The sequence below is a fragment of the Anguilla anguilla genome, chromosome 1 (genome assembly GCF_013347855.1).
Source record: "Anguilla anguilla isolate fAngAng1 chromosome 1, fAngAng1.pri, whole genome shotgun sequence".
NCBI classification, from domain to species: Eukaryota; Metazoa; Chordata; class Actinopteri; order Anguilliformes; family Anguillidae; genus Anguilla; species Anguilla anguilla.
In genome coordinates, this window is record NC_049201.1 from 73,825,839 (window position 1) to 73,843,796 (window position 17,958).

At 48.9% G+C, this 17,958-nt stretch overlaps 1 protein-coding gene across 2 annotated transcripts; it reads left to right on the forward strand.

Annotated features, from left to right (window-relative positions):
• The first annotated feature begins 672 nt into the window (after positions 1 to 672).
• Positions 673 to 16,749, forward strand: ddx61 (DEAD (Asp-Glu-Ala-Asp) box helicase 61). 2 transcript variants are annotated; one of them, XM_035422387.1, is made up of 14 exons: positions 673 to 852; positions 2,682 to 3,758; positions 3,870 to 3,933; positions 4,439 to 4,543; positions 5,457 to 5,586; positions 7,105 to 7,251; positions 8,238 to 8,332; positions 9,979 to 10,101; positions 10,756 to 10,884; positions 11,719 to 11,835; positions 12,094 to 12,157; positions 13,305 to 13,406; positions 13,598 to 13,824; positions 14,426 to 16,749. In XM_035422387.1, the coding sequence occupies exons 2-13, from the start codon at positions 3,568 to 3,570 to the stop codon at positions 13,819 to 13,821; spliced, it is 1,491 nt and encodes a 496-aa protein (XP_035278278.1). In that variant the 5' UTR covers positions 673 to 852; positions 2,682 to 3,567; the 3' UTR covers positions 13,822 to 13,824; positions 14,426 to 16,749. The 2 variants fall into 2 exon arrangements, with proteins under 2 accessions (XP_035278278.1, XP_035278286.1); XM_035422395.1 differs by having other exon boundaries at positions 690 to 836.
• Positions 16,750 to 17,958: the final 1,209 nt, after the last annotated feature.

Here is a 17,958-nt window from a genome sequence, read left to right on the forward strand (position 1 = left end):
CATTTCTCATATTTTAAATGCAATAGTAGTGTTTGTGCAGGTGGCTCATTTGTGCCATCAAAAGTATGCACTAAGGAGTTTTTGGAATAAGAATCACCAAGTTATCTAAAAAAATAAGCATCCTAACTTCAGCTATTTATTTCTCAAATTACACTTCAATGTACATTTAATCATTGTACATCAGCATTTTTCTGTTCTAGTCCTGAGTAATACATACATTTCAAGTTTCAGAAAATGCAATGTGCAAGTGAGATCTACAGAATTAAATGTGATGGGGCGCGAGTGGGTTGTGTGTGTGCTGTGTGACACCTGGGCGATATTTGAAAAGAATTCAGGGACAACTGAAGTTCTAGGCCCTTAGAGACAATGGTAAAAAATAACCAGACATCAAAACCCTGAGCTGGCTCTTTTGACAGTTCGCAAAGTGGTTCATAATATAAATGTCCTTAGTCCGTGAAAAAAAATAATTTGCATGAAAAGTGTTAATGTTACAATTTCGCCTAACGGTCTTCATCGCTTTTGCCTTTACCAGAATACATTTCATTATCAACGTCAATATCACAGAACTGTTCTGTGGTGAAAATACACTGCCCTCCATCGGCATTGACAAGGAAATACAACACCCATCAGGCACCAAAGGCGCTTATCATACGTCACTATGTGCGAAACTACAACGAATGGGGGAGAGAGCAGCCATATTGAATTGCCAATTTCTACAGAGAAGAGACAATAGAGTACCGAGTTGAGCGAAGTGGATATCTTGAAAAACGAAACGCATAAGAAAGGAAGAATTTAAGATTAATTTCAACTGTACAATTGAAGAAAAAAAAGCCCTCGTAAGGACAGACACGGGTAGCTATATCTATTTCTAACTTAATCGAAAGAAAGGGAACAAACTTAGACTAGTCTAACAGTTAGAGTCCGAGCTAGCTGGCTAACCAAATACGTTTGCTAAGCATATTGCCAAGCTTACACACGGCGAAAAGCTTTCTTCTTGTAACGACAGAGAACATTTAAATTTCGTAATTTGCTAGGTAGCTAATTAACGTATGGACGAAGCAGGTATTCTAACATTTTACTTTCTGGTGTATCGAAGTTAGCCGTGGATGGCTAGATATCAAACAACGCTGTTAGTCTAACGTTGCTGTATCTTATCAGCCACCGTGGCTCAACAGCCACCGTGTATTGAAGCTAACGTTAACTTGGTTAGCTAGCCGTTTACTGGCTAGTACCAGTTGGTAACGCACATAGCGTCGAGTGAAATTGGTCGCTAGGCTAGGTTGTAAGCAGATTTGCCGCTTTGTTGCGGATAAGTAGCGAGGTAACTCGCCCTATCAGTTAGCTAGCGCGTGGGTTTGAATCTTGCTAGCCCTTGAAAAGTTTCCTCACTTGGCTGAACGGCTTAGCGCTCGTCATAGTTGACGTTCATAAATAACTAGCTAGCATGCTGTCCAGAATGCCCTTGATTTAATTTGATAGATCGTGTTAATTTTGCTGTATAGTCTAAATATAATTAATGGTTAACTTTAGCTGTCTGCCTCTTAGAATTGGCTAGTTAACTAAACAGTGTATGCGTTTATTTTATTGGGTATAGCTAGATAGTCTAATAACGTTAGTTTGACTACCTTTAACCGATGTGAATGATTTAAGCTAACGTCAGTTAAATTGACCCATTTGAACCAAAGTTCAAATCGAGCGGTTTCATCTTCTCTACCATAGACTGTAGAAGGCTATGACGAAAAGCCACGGTTAAGTTTAGCTTCAGCTTTCAGAAGGATGTTTTCACAATGTTTTATTTTACCAAGTAGCAACTTGTAGTAATGAAGTTGTCTACGTTGCTCTTGTTACCTAACCGTCTCTTGGCAGTTAGTGCTAACACCTAACAGCGTTGTTAGTTTGCAGCTGGGTCTTGGCTAGCGTTAGCAGCTGTTCATTTCAGAAGTAAGCGAGATAGCTATCGACTAACGTTAACTAACTCAGAAGTTTCAAAATCTCCGGTCAAGTTACCTTTGTAATCGAACGTTGTTAAACATAGCCGTCAATTAGCAAGAAAGCTATTAGCTAATGAAATGTTACTAGTCTAGTGGTGAAAGTTGGCTTGTTGTAATCAGCATAACTAACGTTAAGTTGCCTCAGTTTTTCAGCCAAGCTAAGTTGCTAACATTAGTTGGGGAGACTGCTATTGTCAGACACGTCGGGCAGATAACATTGAATAACGTTGGCATTGGAAGTTACGGACTGTAAACTAATGTTAGCTGTCGCCTTAAGCTTAGAGTTAACACTTTGGCGTTTTATTTACGGAGGCTTTTCTCGCGAACGTCTGTTGAAAGGGAATCCTGTGGGAGCGCACAACACGAGGTCTTCTGAAGAGCCACAGAGGAGCTAAAGCAGCAGTGTTAGCTAGCTGCCGACAGTCAATCAGCTGTACTCTTTGCGTAGTGTGACGTTTAACGTGACGCTTTTTCAAATGAATATCGATACTGCGCCAAATATGTAATCGAATGCTGCCAGGAGCCGTTCTTTTTTCTTTAAAATCTATTGTCTGCACCAGCCGTTCATGTAGTGGTCGAGGTCTTGCGGCGTCCTGTGTGAACTTAAGCAGTGATATTTGGGGCTTAGTCATTGATTTTTTCCCCCGCAGCGTACCTGTGTTTCATTTATATTGTTCTCTGTCCTGGCAGGTGATAGATCTGAAGTTGCTGGCTTATTTCATTGAGGAGTCGGTAAGGTGCGACTTCATCCATCATACACAGGACAGAGCGATAACCTTAAGGGTGCAGGAACTGGAAGAATACCTGACTCAACCCCTCCAAACCATTCTACTTTTGGATTTAAAATTCCTCTGAATTTGTGCTGTTTGCATTTTTGCAGAGGGAACTTTTTTGTGAAGCAAGTGACTTGCCAAGATTAAATAAACTGGAAACTCGAGGATTAAAGTAATTAATTTACCGACAGTTAAGAACAGAGTGTATATAAAAACAAAAAATAGAGAAGTAATTGCAGTGATTTACAAACGGCGAAGAACACTGCATTTTTGAACAAAAGCGCGAAGGATGCATTTAAGCTGAACTCAAGATTTAAAAAACAAACGGAAAATAAAAACATTTGCAGTGACGTTTTTCAGTTCAGATTGCCTTTGCAGTTCCGAAACAGGATTCTTTTCCCACTATACACGTTCACGTATAATTTTCTATACTGTGTACGTGCATATCTTCTATTTATTCATAGAAATGCTAATTTCTCTTCGTATGGAAGAGTTTTTGTGTACATAAACCCGTTTCACGCGTCAGGCGCTCTTTTATTTTGAGGTCCGCACTGTACGTACACTTGTGTGTATATAAAAGCTATTAAAAAAAAAAAAAATTAAAAAAATTAAATCTCCAAACAAAAGGACAATTTTAGTTCCCAGCTTTTTTTTTTTTTTTTTTTCTGCTTTTGGGAACTGTTTACACCTGGGGGCATTAAGATTAAAGAAACCTGCGACAAAAGTATTTGGAGGGGGTAAAGTCAAAGTTAAGCTTCAAACTGTCACCAACTCAGAGGGTCCAGAGAAATCTTTAGATAGCAATGGCCACAGCAAGAACGGAGAACCCTGCCTCCATGGTCATGGGAATGAGCAAGCCGAACGGGCAGCTCAGAGGACAGCCGAAGCCAACATCTCTTCCATCAGGACCCACCGCCCTGGGCTCTCAGGCAGGAAAGGCCCCCAGCACCCCCCAGAAAGGAGGCAGCGCCCTCCAGAACAGCGGTGGCATCAGGTACGACCCAGGCGTCTCTCCCTGCGCGTCCTGTGGGAGCGCTCTCCAGTCTCGCTCACTCCCTCTGATTCCCAGCGTGTTTGAGTCCCTCACACGGCTCTTTGCTTGCAGGTTTGGTGATGACTGGAAGAAGTGCCTGCAGCTCCCACCCAAAGACACGCGAGTCAGAACCTCAGTAAGTTGGGAGAGCTGAAATTCTGATGCACGCCGTCCAGGTCAATGCAACGCCATCTTACAATAGAGTGCATGTGAATCTCGTTTTCCTCAGATCTCAAACTCCTCTAACAGCTAGCCGGAGCGCATATGCAAAACACTGCAAGCAGTTACTGCTTTTTTGTAATTAAGTCAAGAGATCTGTGAACATTTACACCCTTTTCACTTTACAAAATGCAGATTAATATGGCGTCAATCTGCTATGTCAGTTTTTAAAAATGAAATCTTGGAAATGACTGTTGGCATCAAGTATATTAATCCAAAGTATGGTATCAAAACTGGCCAGGCTCATCAGGTAGACCTTAGGTGTCGCGTGATTACCCTCATGCATGGGACATATATTTACACCTGTAGTGCACCCGGGCTGAAAAAGGCCCCTAACTGCACGAACACACACGCCCCTGCCCTGTGGAAACACGATGATTTGTGGTGACTTTGAGAACACTCCTTTTCCCTCTGCCTCTCAGGACGTGACGGCGACCAAGGGCAACGAGTTTGAGGACTACTGCCTGAAGAGGGAGCTGCTGATGGGCATCTTTGAGATGGGCTGGGAGAAGCCCTCCCCCATTCAGGTACTGCGGCTTGCCCCCCCCCTCCCTTACCCTAACCCTCCCCCATTCAGGTACTGCGGCTTGCCCACCACCCACCCCACCCCCCCCCCCCCCCCCCCCTACCCTACCCTAACCCTCCCCCATTCAGGTACTGCAACTCGGCCTCCCCCCCCGTCCTGTCTTAGCCCCTTGTTGTCTGCGTCGCGCCCTCTGCCTGCTGCTCGTTGTCCGGTGAGCAGGACAGCTGGCCCCTCCCAGTGTGCACCCCTCGTACCATTCAGGGCTCCATGGGTGCATGCGCTCCTAAGGTGAAAGATTGAGAAGCACGCTAATGCATCCCAGTTAGAAGATGTGCCCCAAAATAATTTTTCCAGTTGGTCACACATTAGGTTTCAGGAGCAAGGGCTCCTAAAATGGGATTCCCTTCGGTGTGATTCAGTGTTACCAAGGAAGGCAGGTTTTGCGGTATTGGCTGCAGCTGGCTCACAAACTTCACATTTATACAATGGGCCAGTCTTCATTTGAGTTATTTGTTGTGATTTTACAGGGACATATATAAACATTGGTGGGTGGAGGAACCTGTCGGCTTTGACACAGGATGTGTAAACGCGTCTGCAGGAAGGTGTCGGGTGGATGTGTGTGCTCCATTTGCAGATTTGAACACGTCTGAATTTGCCCCCAGGATAATAATGGAATGGCTCGTATCTGAGAGCACGGTGGGCTCGCTGAGTTACTGTGTGTGAGCTGCGGTGCTGAGAGTAGATTCCTCTGATTGCAGTGCCTAAATAACATGCGTCTGCCTCACAGTGTAGAGTGTGTGTGTGCGCGTGTGTGTGTGTGTGTGTGTGCGTGTGTGTGTGTGTGTGTGAGAGTACGTGTGTGTGTGTGTGTGTGCGTGCGTGCGCTCGTTAACCTCGCTCCTCTTTGCTCACAGGAGGAGAGCATTCCCATCGCTCTGTCCGGCAGGGACATTTTAGCCCGTGCCAAGAACGGCACGGGCAAGAGTGGCGCCTACCTCATCCCCCTGCTGGAGCGGATAGATCTGAAGAAGGACTTTATACAGGGTGAGTGCATGAGCAGCCTCCATCCTGCTGAACCCAGTCACTGTGTGGACCTGCAGCACCAGACTCTAGCCTGCTAAACCTATAGCCTGTAGTCACTGTGTGGACCTGCAGCACCAGACTCTAGCCTGCTAAACCTATAGCCTATAGTCACTGTGTGGACCTGCAGCACCAGACTCTAGCCTGCTAAACCTATAGCCTATAGTCACTGTGAGGACCTGCAGCACCAGACTCTAGCCTGCTAAACCTATAGCCTGTAGTCACTGTGTGGACCTGCAGCACCAGACTCTAGCCTGCTAAACCTATAGCCTATAGTCACTGTGTGGACCTGCAGCACCAGACTCTAGCCTGCTAAACCTATAGCCTATAGTCACTGTGTGGACCTGCAGCACCAGACTCTAGCCTGCTAAACCTATAGCCTGTAGTCACTGTGTGGACCTGCAGCACCAGACTCTAGCCTGCTAAACCTATAGCCTATAGTCACTGTGTGGACCTGCAGCACCAGACTCTAGCCTGCTAAACCTATAGCCTATAGTCACTGTGAGGACCTGCAGCACCAGACTCTAGCCTGCTTAGCCTATAGTCACTGTGTGGACCTGCAGCACCAGACTCTAGCCTGCTAACCCTATAGCCTTTAGTCACTGTGAGGACCTGCAGCACCAGACTCTAGCCTGCTAACCCTATAGCCTTTAGTCACTGTGAGGACCTGCAGCACCAGACTCTAGCCTGCTAAACCTATAGCCTATAGTCACTGTTTGGACCTGCAAAACCACTGAGTCTACCCTGCTAACCCTGTAGCCTATAGTCACTGTGGACAGGCAGAACCACAGACTCTGCCCTGCTGACACTGTAGCCTGTAATCAGTCTGGACAGGCAGAACCACAGAGTCACGGTATGGACCTTAAAAATGACTGACTGTACCCTGCTAAACCTATAGTCACTGTGTGAATCTGCTACATCCCTGTACAGCCACACTGTCTCTGGTTATGCAGACCTATGGGCTCTACACTCAGGCACTGTACAGATTATATTGGGATGCAGGCAGTCACTGTGGACCTGCAGTCCTGCTCCGTGGCTGTGTGGTCCTGCGGAGTGGCAGAGACTCTGGTAATGGCCACACGCAGGCAAAGCCACGTTTCTCTCTACGCTCCAGTGCACGCGCTGCACATGTTTATCTGCTGAACAGGAGGCAGCTCCAGGCAGGCTTGAGCACACACTGAGGCAGAGACACGCGCATATGGTCAGATCCACAGGCAGAAGCGCCTTCACCCACGTCCCTTCCACCACGGAAATGGACTGGCTCCACCGAGAGAAGAGCACGGACTCCCTGATTGGTTCACTTTATTCTTTCACACGAAGGTGACTAATCTGCCCCCCCTCTTCCTCCCCCTCTCTCTCTCTCCCCCTCCCTTTCTCTCTTTTACCCCCATCCTTTCTCTCTTCCTCCCTCTTTCTCTCCCTCTCTACCTGTATCCCCCCCCCCCCCCCCCCCTTTGCTCTCCTCCCTCCCCCCCTCTGTAGCCATGGTGATGGTCCCCACCCGAGAGCTGGCCCTGCAGGTCAGCCAGATCAGTATCCAGGTGGCCAAGCACCTGGGCGGGGTTAAAGTCATGGCGACCACGGGGGGCACCAACCTGAGGGACGACATCATGAGGCTGGACGAAACGGGTGAGCTGCGGCGCGTCGTCGGCGCGTCCTCGTCCTCGTCCTCGCTGCGTCCGCGCGCGCTGCGCGGCCGGGTCAGAGCTCGCAGTCCGTCTAACGCCGCTTTTACGTCTGCGGACTCACCCCTGGATTTACACCCTTTATTCCATCATACAGGGAGCGTGTGGTAACCACGCTGACACAGCTGTAATACAAAGTCTAAATGAAACAGTCACCACGATGTCAGGTACCTCTATATATATACTTGATAAAGAACGGCATTTGCTGCAGCTTTGGCTCGTCTTGTGTAAGTTGCAGAAACGAGCTGCTGTTGAGGAGTTATTGTTGAGCAGAGACGTTAATTAGGTGCGTTTTCCTGCTATGGGGCAGATGCACAGGCTTCTGTGTTGGTTAGTGCGCAGGCTGTTATCCCAGGGCCTGTCCCACCGCAGCGGGGTGCGCTCCCTCGCCTCTCGCACGCTGGTTTGCTGTGGTGTTCTGCGCGGGACGGTGCTAACGTGCGCAGGTTATCCGTGTCGCGCGCCGGGTCGGCTGCCGCCTCTCATGTTTGCCGGGTGATGCGTTCGTGTCTTCGCCAGCCGTGCAATTCAATTAGACTTCAATTACACAATGACGAATCGCCGAAGTGGGCTGTCAGTACCGGGAAGGTAGAAGATGAGTGCACCTTAGCAACGGTGGCTGTCTGGTGACGTGTGTTGTCTTGAACGTATTTGCTTGAGCGGATTGGCGTACGCCAGATTTAGCCGAAGGCTGTTGAAGGCTGGAGCAGAAGCGGTAGAATCAACAGAAATTGAGCTGCATCAGTTGCCTGACGTAGAACACGTGCAGGTGTTTGTGGAGGAGGATGCTGTTTGGCAGTAGTGAGCTTAGGCTGGTGCATCGCAGCGCAGCGCTCTGTTGGACTGGATGAGCCGGTGGGTTATGCAGTGCTGTGTGTGGTATCCGGTCCTGACTGCCCCCCCCCCCCCTCCCCCTTTCCTCATTTACAGTGCATGTGGTGATCGCCACGCCAGGCAGGATCCTGGACCTAATCAAGAAGGGCGTGGCCAAAGTGGACCGGCTGCAGATGATGGTGATGGATGAGGTGAGGTGGGGTGTGTCTGTGTGTGTGTTTATTTCTGTGTGTGAGAGTGTGTGGGCGCGCGCCCTATAGTGAAAATGCCAGTGAAGAAAAATTACACGTATTGCAGGCAGTTTGTGTAAACACGTATACAAAACGTGTACACAAGACAAAGGTGCAAAAAAAGAGCGAGTGTGGCAGTGTCACAGGAAGCGCTTCCGCTGTGCAGCAGGCTTGTTTTCATGAACAGTGTGCGCTAGCAGAAATGCACGGACTGAGGCTGACTGTGATGAAGGTGACTGCAGCACTGCAGGCTTGTGTTCATGAACAGTGTGCGCTAGCAGAAATGCTGAGGCTGACTGTGTGATGAAGGTGACTGGAGCAGGCTTGTGTTCATGAACAGTGTGCGCTAGCAGAAAGGCTGAAGCTGACTGTGTGATGAAGGTGACTGCGGCAGGCCTGTTTACATGCACAGTGTGCGCTAGCAGAAAGGCTGAGGCTGACTGTGATGAAGGTGACTGCGGCAGGGCTGTTTACATGCACAGTGTGCGCTAGCAGAAAGGCTGAGGCTGACTGTGTGATGAAGGTGACTGCGGCAGGGCTGTTTACATGCACAGTGTGCACTAGCAGAAAGGCTGAGGCTGACTGTGATGAAGGTGACTGCGGCAGGCCTGTTTACATGCACAGTGTGCGCTAGCAGAAAGGCTGAGGCTGACTGTGATGAAGGTGACTGCGGCAGGCCTGTTTACATGCACAGTGTGCGCTAGCAGAAAGGCTGAGGCTGACTGTGATGAAGGTGGCTGCGGCAGGCCTGTTTACATGCACAGTGTGCGCTAGCAGAAAGGCTGAGGCTGACTGTGTGATGAAGGTGACTGCGGCAGGGCTGTTTACATGCACAGTGTGCGCTAGCAGAAAGGCTGAGGCTGACTGTGATAAAGGTGACTGCGGAAGGCCTGTTTACATGCACAGTGTGCGCTAGCAGAAAGGCTGAGGCTGACTGTGATGAAGGTGGCTGCGGCAGGCCTGTTTACATGCACAGTGTGCGCTAGCAGAAAGGCTGAGGCTGACTGTGATGAAGGTGGCTGCGGCAGGGCTGTTTACATGCACAGTGTGCACTAGCAGAAAGGCTGAGGCTGACTGTGTGATGAAGGTGACTGCGGCAGGGCTGTTTACATGCGCAGTGTGCGCTAGCAGAAAGGCTGAGGCTGACTGTGATGAAGGTGGCTGCGGCAGGCCTGTTTACATGCACAGTGTGCGCTAGCAGAAAGGCTGAGGCTGACTGTGTGATGAAGGTGACTGCGGCAGGCCTGTTTACATGCACACTGTCCCAGGCCATGCCGAGCGTGCTGGCCTTTCAGACCCTTCACAGGGACGCACACGCCGGTAATCTGAGGTGTAATAAGAATAACGCCTCCATGGGGCTTTAGACCATCTTTCATCTATTTTTTTTTTTTTACTTTGATTTTACCTGATACTGTAGTAACAACCAAACGTCAGAGGCCGTGTGTAAGGCTAGACAAAAGATTGCCTACGTGCCCCAAGGCAAGTTATTTTGCTAACTAACTTAAAATAAATAAAATGCTATGGTTTGATGTATGATGCAGCCGTAACGCACGCTCAGCAGTTCATTTGCCTCCTCTCCCTCCCCCTCCCCCTCCCCTCTCCCGCAGGCGGACAAGCTCCTGTCCCAGGACTTTGTGGTCCTGATCGAGGACATCATCAGCTTCCTGCCCAAGAACCGGCAGATCCTGCTGTACTCGGCCACCTTCCCCATCAGCGTGCAGAAGTTCATGGTGAGCGCGCTCAGGACGGGCTGCCCCTGCGCACAGTCCAGTCGCTTGGTTCCGCTCCTCGCGTCTCTTCCTCGCGTCCTTTCCTCATCGCTCCTTAGCTCCGCCCAACGTAGGATGCGAGGCAGAGGAGCGAGGTCGAGATACGAGGACAGAGGAACCGAGGCAGAGTGCATCAGGCAAATGGAACATCCTTGCTCAGGCGAGCGTCAGTTTGAAGCCGCGTCAGTTAAAGACATGGCAGATGTAGAGGAGTGGATCCACAGGCGGATCATTCATACGCATTGCGTGTTCCCTAATAGGCTTTTGCGAAGGATGCACTCGTGTACCCTCGCTGAAGCATCCTCTGGGAGCCTCTTAGCTCCTCCAAGGAGCATTTAGCAGATTGGAATGAACCGCCCATGTCCTGCTACTGAGTTATTCCCTGGCTCTCTTCCCTCTGTGTTTCAGAAATGATGTGTGTGTATCTGCTCTCTGTGCTGTTCTCTGACCGTCTTCCCTCTGTTTCTGACGTGTGTGTATCTACTCTGTGTGCTACTCACAGGAAACCTGTGACAGCCGTGCTCTTTATCTGATCTGACTATGCATGTCTGTGTCTGTGTGTGTGTGTTTTCCGTTGGCCCACCTGTGTTCTCTCTCTCTCCCTGCTCGCCCCAGGCCAAGCACCTTCAGAAGCCCTATGAGATTAACCTGATGGATGAGCTCACGCTGAAGGGCATCACCCAGTACTACGCCTACGTCACTGAGAGACAGAAAGTGCACTGCCTCAACACGCTTTTCTCCAGGGTGAGCATGCTCGCCGGCTTTAGGTTACACACACACACTCACATACGCGCACACACTCGCTCACGTACACATACGCACACACACAGTAAGACACACACATATGCAAACACACATACGCCTACGCACAGACACACACATACGCACACACGCTCACACACACACACACACACATGCTGACACACACGCACACAGATGCGCACGCACAAACACACGAAAACGAGCACGCTAATGAAAAGGCGCGAACACACCAACGTACAGACGCACGCACTCCCTACACCACTCTGGCATGCAGCGACACGCCGACCCAAAGCCCGAAGCCTGTGTGCTCCTGGCAAACGGGACAGAACCTGCATTTCCTCACCAGCACGTTTCTCTCTGAGGCCCTCTGTCTTCACACTGCTTTCCACAGCGCTCTGTGGATTATATTTACATTCAGGCAGTATGCACACACTTATCCAAAGCGATTAACAATTGTACACACAGCGGTTAGCCACAGATCAGAGCTTACGCCTGGATTTCAGTGTGAGACAGGATGTCGGTACACAAACCTCCAACATAACGTAAAGGGGCATAGCAGGTGCATGGGAGAGGCTAAGGATATAGTGCTGAAACTAGTAAGTAGAATTGAGATTACGGTATTAAATTCAGCGCTAAAAGCAGGGACTTTTCAACCCAGGGATGAAAGAGTTGGGTGGTTGAACCAAGGAGCAGTTAGTTGTTGGATTAGTGCAGATTGTTGAGTAGAAGACATTTCTTGTTACTTTGTTCAAGAGCCTTTGTGGGCATACGAACGCACATCTAACCCTCGTCTACTCATCTTTCCTCATTTTTCAGTTGCAAATAAACCAGTCCATCATCTTCTGTAACTCCACTCAAAGAGTGGAGCTCCTGGCCAAGAAAATCACACAGCTGGGCTACTCCTGCTTTTACATCCATGCCAAAATGATGCAGGTGAGCTTCCACCCTCGCCTCAACACCAGGGTTTTGTTGTCGGGGGGTGGGGTTGAGCCGTCCACCTTCGCCTCAACACCAGCCTATGGGTGTCAGGGAGTCGGGGCTGGGTAGAGGGTGGCTTGGTGAGGGAAGTCTGGGAAATATTGAGCACATTAAGGAGGAGGACTATGTCTAACTGGCTCTAGTCTTAGTTTGATTGCGGCAGTCTTACCTGCTTACCTGGTCTTAAACCCAGTTTGTTTCTGTATTTTGCAGGAGTACAGGAACCGTGTTTTCCACGACTTCAGAAACGGACTGTGCAGGAACCTGGTCTGCACAGGTGGGCCTCCCGTCTTTCACAGTGTCCATCGCTCCTGCACACGTTTCGCTGGTAGCCAGCCTCAAGAAGAATGGAAATCAGAGATAAGATCGCCCATCAAATCAGAGATGATTTCATGCAGTACTGCCTGTAGTACAGTTTTGCTTTGCAGATGTCCTAACAGATTTTTACCTGTACCATGGTCACATTTTTTCCCCCCCAATATACTTACGAAGTAAACTCAGAGTTGTGTCCCTACTTTGAAAGTTTGACGTGGATAAATATGAGTCACCATAGCTGGCTAATGGTAATCCACGATAACTCTGGAAAAGGAGTAAATCTTTGTGATAATTGTGACTGTGTGTATTTTGGCCATGTACCTGAGCAGTAGTGGCACTGAAGAGTAGTTCAGCGAGGACTGCGATTGGCCGAAGGTGATATTTGTAATAATCGCAGCGGCGGCCCGAGGGGAGGGCTGAGCGGAGCCGGTGCTGCTGTGTGTTTGGCCGATGGCTTCACCCTGAGTCACTTGCGCTGTGATGCAGCACCGCTCCGTTAACCCAGCCCTAATCTGCGGCGGCGGCGGCGTTCGTTTGCAAACCTTTCTGCCGCGTCCCGGCAGCGCCGCAAAGTCAACGCTAGACGTTCGGCGTTCGCGAGAGCTCCGGTAAACGCTGTACCTGGCACTGCAGCCGCGCTGCTTACCCTGGTCCGTTCGCTCGGCAGGACCTGAGGTCTTTCCATTTTATACATTGCACAGCTGTTGTAACGCTGTACTGAAGAACTTCTGCGTTAGTGCCTTGCTGAAAAGTGGAGCAGCCCACCTGTTGGATAAAGCCGGCTGGCTTGTGGTTAGAAGGCTGGCGCGTTTGCTAACCCCCGTGCCACACTGCTGTCTGAAAGATGAGCGGAACTGAGCACAGGAACACCGTGTACTTCGCCATAAAGGGCTCAGATATTTACTGCCGTACTGTAAGGTGTCTGGAGTTACACACACAATGCACACTTGATTGTTCTCACAGATAAGGGCCGAAATTGGATTCTCCAGCAAACATTACCTTTGGTACTTGTGGCACCTGCTGCCTGATAGATGTACATTTTGTGTGTCGGAAGCTTTGTGTATTTAGTTTCTTTTCTTTTTTTTTCGTCTGTTTGTCTCCCTTTGCAGATCTTTTCACCAGAGGAATTGACATCCAGGCTGTGAATGTCGTCATCAACTTCGACTTCCCCAAAAACGCAGAGACGTACCTCCACCGCATCGGGAGGTCAGGTGAGGGGCCAGCCGGTGACCCCGCCCCGGCTCTGCCGCGGGACCGCTGTGTTTTACATTTCATTTAGCGAACGCTTATCCAGACACGGACTGATTACATCCTTATGTTGCGCACGGGTCGTTCATACAGCTGCGTGAAAGCTGAGTTTACTGCAGTGCGAGTTGTTGATTCCCTTCGCTCTGTTGCTCAGGGAGATTCGGCCACCTGGGTCTGGCCATCAACCTGATCACGTCGGAGGACCGCTTCAACCTGAAGGCCATCGAGGACCAGCTGGTGACGGACATCAAGCCCATCCCGGGCAGCATCGACAAGAGCCTGTACGTGGCCGAGTTCCACTCCGGCAGCCCCGAGTGTGAGGGGCAGGAGGGCGACCGGGAGACCACCCACCCCCTGGGGGAGCTGCACCAAGCCTGAGCGGTGAGACTCGCACGTTGGCTCTCAGCGATGGGCACCATGACTTGGGTCCGGTGCTGACTGAGGCGCAGACTGACTTGACTGACACACACACTCTCTCGTACACACACTCACACACACACAGGATAGGCCTGTGGATGAAGAAGGGGATGTGGAATCTGACTGGAGTCATTAACATTATGGGTGGACTGATCTCAGACTTGAGCCTCTCTAGCTCTCTGTCCATGGAACAAAATATGCTTTTTCTCAGTTTGGTGCTCTGTAATCTGATTGGATGCCTGTAATTCAGGTGCGTCCAAACGGAGAAATGCTCAGCTTGTATGCATTGCGACAACTAAGTCTAGACAGATGGTGAAGTGGAGTTGAGTCTATTATGTTCAGGCATTGTAATGGTGCTCTGGTCAGTTTAGGGTGTATTTAGCTGAAAGCCTGCCAAAGGGAGGATGTGCACCGACAGGCTTTGACTAGCTGAGGAAAGAGCAAGGTTTCAGCACATCTGTTCAGAGAATCATGACACCAATGGAGTGCGTTGACCATCTGCTGTAGTGGGGCTGTATCACTGTAATTACGGTTTCTAACGGCAGCCATCTTGTCTCTCTTCCAGGAGACGAGGACACCTGGCACTTGCACACACATCTGCTTCGGCACAGACATCATCCCTCCTTTTTGGTTTTCTTTTTCATACTTCAGTCCCACTCAAGCTACTTCCCCGTCCAGTCTGCCGCTGGTCACTCTCTCTTTAGTCGGGTAAAGCTGCCAGAAGACTTTCGGTGCATGAGACCAGCCCAGCTGTTTTACTGCCAACCCCCAGTGAATGAATCTCCATTCAGGGGCTACTCAAACCCCCAAACAATGAGCATAAAACACGTTGAGGTCAGTCCATCTGTGAAAGGGAGAGGGGGGGAGGGGGGACAAAAAGCGGAAACGCATCAATTCTTCTTGGCTGGTACTTCCTGTTTGCGTGTCAGTGGGTCAGGGTTAGAGCTGGCTGATTATTGCAGTGCATTCCCAACAGTGTGTTTGGCATACGGCCCTCTGTGTTCTGTATTGAGTCTCTGCAGAAAGTAGTGGTGACCCAGTCGTTCTGTATCTGAAGTGAAACAGAGAAAAATAAATGTGCGTGAAGTAAAAAAAAAAAAAAAACGAAATTAGACAAGGGGTCACTTGGTTGTAATGGTAATGCAGGTGACTGGACCAGAGGCCGTGTGTGTTAAGGGAAAGAAATGCAGAATATCTGTTATGAACTGCATTGCTGTTTATACTTGCTGAACAGTCTGCGCTCTTGCTGAAAAGCTACAGTTTCAGGGTTTCATTTTAAATTGATTGCACTCAGTTTATTAAAAAAAAAAGAAAGAAAACCGTTTAAAGAAAGAGCGCACGCACACAGGGGTAAGCCGCCGTGGGAATGTCCCGCAGGCTGATACCCAAACCCCGCCCGGCAGCTAGTCAGACCAGCCGCTCCGCTTCCCGCCGCTCGCCAGTGCTACAACTCGCCACGCGCGCACACGACCACACTCAAGTGCCTTAATCCCGCAGCACACTCCCACGGCAGGAGGGGCCCGGTCTCCTGCAGCCAGCACCGTCACTCTGCGCCCTGAGGCTTCGCACAGCTCGCTCCCGGTCAGCTGGCTCTGTCACACCTGGGTGCAGTGGGCACTTTTAAGTTCTCGCCAGTCAGTGATTGTAATTCGGGGTCACCAGTCTTTACCCGAGAGGGGCCGGTTTGGGGTGCAGGCTCGTGTTCCTGCCCAGCTTTTATAAACTCATCGTGGAGGTCTTGATTGAGGACCGTGGTTAGTCCAGTCGGGTGCTTTAGCACGGGGTCAGTACAAATGAATGGACCATAAACAACCCTTATTGGGTAAGGGACCCCTGAATTAAGACATGGGTTAAAGAAAGATAATAAAAAGGGCACAAGATCCGGGTTTTGCCTGTGCATGCCATTGGTATAAGGGCAGTGCTGGTTCGCTGTTGTTGACTGTGAGCACTGAGCTCAGCCAGTTTGTCTTGGAGCTGTCAGGCTGCATAAAACCCATTTGATATTCAGTGTACATTCCCAGACCTGGAGGAAAACTGGACAACATGGCTTTTACTGTTCAATATGAGGTTGTGCCCCCTGCAGGCCAAGGCCATGTTCAGTTTTGAGATGAGGAAGCTTGAGACTTGATGTATCTTAGACTGAAGTGAGAGCAGCTATACTTAATTATCTTTGGTTGACAGGGCTTAATTACACTGGATCATATTCAGGGAAGCGGGCTTACTCATCCACGAGACGCCTCGATATGGTACAGACGCTGTGATTTATATTAATAGGATGCGATTGACAGTGATAAATGATGTTGGGTAAACACGCTTCCCTGAGTGCCCTCTGCTGGAATAACTGAAGCTTTACGCTGCCAATTAAATGGATACTGAAGCCAGGCTGACTGGGCATAGAAAGGGGATACCTGCTCAATAAACACTGTGAAACATAGGAAAAGGTTACATTTCTAATGGCAACACCCGAACACACACTCTCTGTACAGTACCACAAGTAAGAGTAATATGCATTCACGGAGATGGCGCGCACCAGCTGTGTAGTCAATGAAAACTTTGGACGGCTGTTATAATGTGAAATTTCTGATTGAAACTGGGGTTTGGTGTCACCACAATGGCAGTTTCTCATTTTGGACCAGTAACGTAGGTTGATTATTTTTAACCCTTTTCCTGCCACAAGCTCAATGTAGGAGCAGAGTTGGACTGAAGACTCATTTCCTTGTTCCTTTTAGTTCCTCCCACCTTTTTTTTTTTTTTCCTTGTGCAAGTAGATGCTGCTTGTTCACCTGGGGAGTTTAACGGGTGAATGGCAACAGCTTTTTTTTTCCTCCAAGTGTCTGAGCCAGTGCCTCCGTTACCAGAGAAAATAAAAAGTCCAGCTCATTCTCCAAACCTGGTGCTTCTTTTCTTAATTGTCTTACCCCTTTAATGTTCAATGTTTGTTTCTGTAAATTTAGTAAAATACAAAAAACAAAAACCCAAATCATTTTCACACATTTACAAAGTTCATCACCCTCACCACCACCACCACCACCACCAAATGACTCCTTTTTGACAGCCTTGTCTACACACACACGCGCCACTGTATTAGATATACTTGCTCGTTAGCACAAGTGGCCTGCTCCTCCAAACAGTGAATCATGTGGCTGCAACTCTATAAACCATGCAGACATGAAGAGGCTTAATTTTGTTCAGCTGAACATTAGAACGGGCGAGATGCATAACCTAACCGATTTTGTGGTATGCTTGTTGGTGCCAAACTTGACGGTTCCATAATCTCAGAAACGGCTGCCCTCCTGGGATTTTCACGCACTGTAGTCTCTGGAGTTTACAGAGAATGGTAAGATAAAACGCATCCATTGAATGGCAGTTCTGTGGCCAAAAACACCTTAAATGTGTGGACTTGTTCAAGCTGACAGAAAGGCCAGAAATGCTCATGTAACAGCTGTTTACAGATGTACCAAATAAAGTGGCTGGTGAGTACATTTTTTCCTGTGTATATATCGCCATGGATGTTTCCAGTTTTCTACACTGGGGGTAACCCATCCCACACATTCAGCTTGGAAAGAACAGAAATGTTGTAAAGATGCGGGCTGAAAAACTCTGCTGAACACTGCAGTAATACTGCTTATGAGTTTATGAATTTATGTTAGCTCCTGTCTCCACACAGGCTCCACTGCTCGTACATCTCTACCTCTCTCATTGTATTCTTCTCTTCAGAACCCCAAACTGCAGAAACAAAACAAAAGAGTAAGACTATTCCTCTTGATGAATTGGAGAACAAAATATGCCTGTCTTTGTACTGTGGAGAAGTCATGAATTTTCCTTTGGGTGAATGCCCCATGTTGAATGGTTTTGTGTTCTTGCAACAGTGTTCTGCTGTGGGAGTTTTCCTGGTTAAATAACTGTAACCTTGTTTTACTAAAGAATCTGGCAGATGCCTTGGTACCATTAACTATACTATTCTGTCCTTGAGTCCCTAATCAGAACTAATCTCAGAATGGTCTGGAACTACTACAGTTCCTGAACAATTTCGCCAACATTTGCTCAATGTGATGTTGGTCCCACGTTCAAATTGCAGTGCGAAAGGGCGAATGCCAC

Coding starts and splice junctions, on each gene's coding strand:
- ddx61 (XM_035422387.1), top strand. CDS start 3,568: ATGGCCACAGCAAGAACGGAGAACCCTGCCTCCATGGTCATGGGAATG. Junction 4,544..5,456: donor AGAAGCCCTCCCCCATTCAG/GTACTGCGGCTT, acceptor CTTTGCTCACAG/GAGGAGAGCATTCCCATCGC. Junction 7,252..8,237: donor CATGAGGCTGGACGAAACGG/GTGAGCTGCGGC, acceptor CCTCATTTACAG/TGCATGTGGTGATCGCCACG.